Source organism: Elephantulus edwardii, unplaced genomic scaffold, assembly GCF_000299155.1.
Source record: "Elephantulus edwardii isolate Elephantulus edwardi_28Jun2011 unplaced genomic scaffold, EleEdw1.0 scaffold00185, whole genome shotgun sequence".
Classification (NCBI taxonomy): domain Eukaryota; kingdom Metazoa; phylum Chordata; class Mammalia; order Macroscelidea; family Macroscelididae; genus Elephantulus; species Elephantulus edwardii.
In genome coordinates this window covers 2,553,583-2,557,054 of record NW_006399935.1, presented here as the reverse complement: position 1 = coordinate 2,557,054, position 3,472 = coordinate 2,553,583, and the positions used below count along the sequence as shown (strand labels likewise).

General features: G+C 39.4%; 1 protein-coding gene across 1 annotated transcript in view; it reads right to left on the bottom strand.

Moving 5' to 3' along the window:
- The window catches only part of LOC102844273 (EGF-like module-containing mucin-like hormone receptor-like 4-like), a 57,484-nt gene that overhangs the window by 37,786 nt on the left and 16,226 nt on the right, over window positions 1-3,472 (bottom strand). Inside the window, exons 5-6 of the mRNA XM_006896415.1 lie at window positions 2,302-2,341; window positions 1,401-1,536 (exon numbers count right to left, since the gene is read on the bottom strand). Of these exons, the coding sequence (XP_006896477.1) occupies window positions 1,401-1,536; window positions 2,302-2,341 (176 nt within the window). The remainder of the gene's footprint in view (window positions 1-1,400; window positions 1,537-2,301; window positions 2,342-3,472) is intronic.

The window sequence follows — 3,472 nt, the reverse complement described above, 5'->3', positions numbered from 1 at the left end:
ATATATGCACAAAATTTGGAGATATATATAAAAAATAGAATGCAGAAAACACGAAAGATAAATGCAGAAATGCAAAAAGAAAGCACATGAAACATAGGAAAAACCCAACAAAGTAATAAATTTTTTAAAAGAAGTTATTAACAGATACTAGCTCTGAGGAGATTCCTGAATAGGAAGGGAATAGAGCTCATGTTTCTTTTGAGGTTTAACATTGTTAGAAACACTTGGGTGGATGAGAATGGTCCTCACCCAGGCTTATGGGAATAAAAGAACCTCAGTGATTCTAGCAAAGAAAAGGGAATTCCAAGCTAGGGGCCAAATATTTACATCAGGTTCAGATCATCCTAGTGCCATATCAGGGGAGCTCTGTTGGCTGAGTGGTAAAGTGTTGCACTGTCAATCCAAAGGCAAGCAGTTCAAATCCACCATCTGGTCTCAGGAAGATAGAAGAGCAATTGCCTCATGTGTAATTTTTAGCCTCTGAAAACCTACTGGGGGGTCAGCTATGAGTTGGTTTCAACTTGATGGCATAGAACAACAGAATCATAGATAATTGAGTCTAAGACATCTTTCTGATGTAACCAACGAAGAGTGGTTGATATAATCCTGAGTACTTTTCTGTTTTATTCAGGGAGATTGGAAAGAAGAAGTCGTTACTGCGTAACACTGAGTTGGAACTGACCCATCGCGACCTACTGTTCCTGTGGAACAGCTGGTGGATTTGAACAACATATCTTTGCATTGACAGCACAATTCCTTGCCACTAAGCCTCTAGTTTTGGCCAAGAAATTTGGAGGACAGCTGCCTGACTGACTGGAAGAGATCCAGTTTATTTCCATTCTGAGAAAAGGTGATCTAATAGAATGTGAATTTTTTTTAACAATATCACTAATATTATATGTAGGCAAATACTGCTGAAGATTATACAAAATTGGTTATAAGAGTAGTTCATAGACAGATGATGAAGCTTCACCTCACATACTTAGAGCATGTTGCTAGGAAAGGTTATTCTTTGGAGAGGGACATCATGGGAGGGACAGTGAAGAAGAGAAAGAGCTTCAACCAAGTGGATTGACATAATGACTGCAGCAATGGGCTTGGCAGTGCGGGGCATTGCGAAGTTGGAATAGGACAGTGTTCAGATCAGTTGTTCATAGGATTGATACGAGTTGTACTTAGAACCTAACAACAAGAAGAAGAAGCCACCAGAACTACCCAGGAAATAATAAGAGAGCTAGTTCATTCTCCCAACTTTGTATTTTCTTGCAGTTAAAGTGAATGTCAGTGTGGAATATCTGTGATGCTTTGACCCAAAGTTTTCATTTTCCTACACGCTGACTATGCCAAGACCCAGATCCCTTGATGAAGGGCATCTCAGGAGTCTGTTCAGTGTCACTTACCTATCCCAAGCATAGGGACTTTGTGCTTTCCTGGAGAAGTAAAACTTTTACTCCATATGGTCGATTCAAATTTGTGAATTAGTCGAGTAGTCTCTCGTGCAATCTCCTTTTTACTTCTGTTGTTCTGAATGGTTTTCTTTAAAAGAAAGAAAGGTGATTAGGTAGGAACTCATTCAACTTTAAGAAAGTGGAACTATGGGTTAATTGTGGTTGAGTGCATCTGGAAGGTGTTGCTATGGACCACAGTAATCTGTGTTGTGTATGGGGTTACCTACCATGTATCAAAGGTTGGTTAAATTGCTAACAGTATGTTTTGTGCTTATCAATATGTGGTTTCTCATTTATCACTTACAGCTGGTAAAGGATATACCATTAGCTATATTTTATGAGACAATGAAGGTTTAGAAAACAAGATATCTCGCATTTATAAGGAGTGATTTATGGCAAAAGATAGACGGAGATGAGAAGTGGAGTTCTAAATCTTTGGTACAGTGTTTTGAATTACAGATGAAACATTTTGCTCCTATTCCAAAATTTCTTAGTCTTTACATTATTGATATTTGAAATTGGATAAATTCTTATTTGAGATGAGGGCTTTCCTGGCTGTTGTAATATATTGAGTAATATCCCTGGTCTCTTTCTCCCCCTGTTGGATAGTAGTTGTGTGTGTGTATGTGTGTGTGTGTGTGTGTTCTCTCTCTGTCTCTCTCACACACACACACACACACGGAGGTCACAATCAAACATGTCATGTCTCCAGACAGTGATGAATGACCTCTAAAGCAAGCGACCAAAAAAAAAAAAATTCACCCCTTAATGAGAACGTCTCTATTTTAAAATCATATGATGGAATGATGACCTGGTAATACTGTTTTCAAGCTTGCTTTCCACTTCAACTCACCCAAAAGTCTCCTGATGACTGGATATTCTTACTGTTGCCCCCTAAGAAATAAAAATGTCCATGAGAATGAAATATGGCCAAGAACATGCCACTGCTCACAACCCTCTTTTTCATTTCTCAAGAGTAGTGGAGTTTTCCCTTGATGCTTCCACCACCACCACCGCTACCACTTGTCATTAAGCTGACTGTAACTCATGGTGACCCTCAGTGTGGCAGAGTGGAATGACACCACATAGGATTTCTGGTGGCTAATTCCCCCCAGTGGCTGTTTTTTGGCAAGTAGATGACTAGATTTTTCCCCCCAATGTGTTTCTTGGTGGACTCAAACCTTCAAGCTTTTTGTGAACAGCCAAATATTTAACTGTTTATACTCCCAGGGACTCCAGTGCATCTACAACTCATTGTAATTCTTTACTAAAAATAAAAAAAAAAGAAAGCAAGCCATTGTTCTAATTATTCTCATTTTAAAATAAAGCATGGGTACCTGTGTGGCACAGTTTGTGTTTGACTATGAATATTGGAAGTTCAAACCCCTGTGATGACACCACAAAGATGACCTGGTGCCTTGCTTTCACAAAGATTATAACCCAGAAAACACTATGGACCAGTTCTATTCTAATTCCTGGGGCCACCATGAGTCACAGTGAATTTGAAGGCAATAGGTTACAGAAGCAGCAGGTGGAACTCAAGCCATTAGCCAAAAGTCAGATGGTAAGTGATAGAGCTGGAACATGAAACCAAGTGTCTGTAACACAAAACATCAAGTTATACTGTTGAGTAAATAGGCAAATACATTGTGGAGATCAAGAGCCAGCTTTTTTAATGTTAGAAAAAGAAGTTACAAGTAAGGAAGGCTAGAATGAACCTTCAGGAGTCTCTTGATGGTACAAATTCTTAATATGTGTCTTCTAACTGAAAGGTTAATGCTTCAGCCCTACTCAGATGTGCTTCAGAAGAAAGATCTAGCAACCATACAGATTTGTGGGAGTAAGTTCTACTCTGCACACATGGGGTTGCTATGAGTTGAGATGCGTCTGATACAGGCCATGGTCTTTGCAATCACTTGTTATGCATCAGAGAGTTGGACAATGACTAGGGAGGACAGAAGGATAATTGATGCCTTTGAGCTGTGGTGTTGGAGGAGAGTATTGAGGGTACCATGTATTGCTAG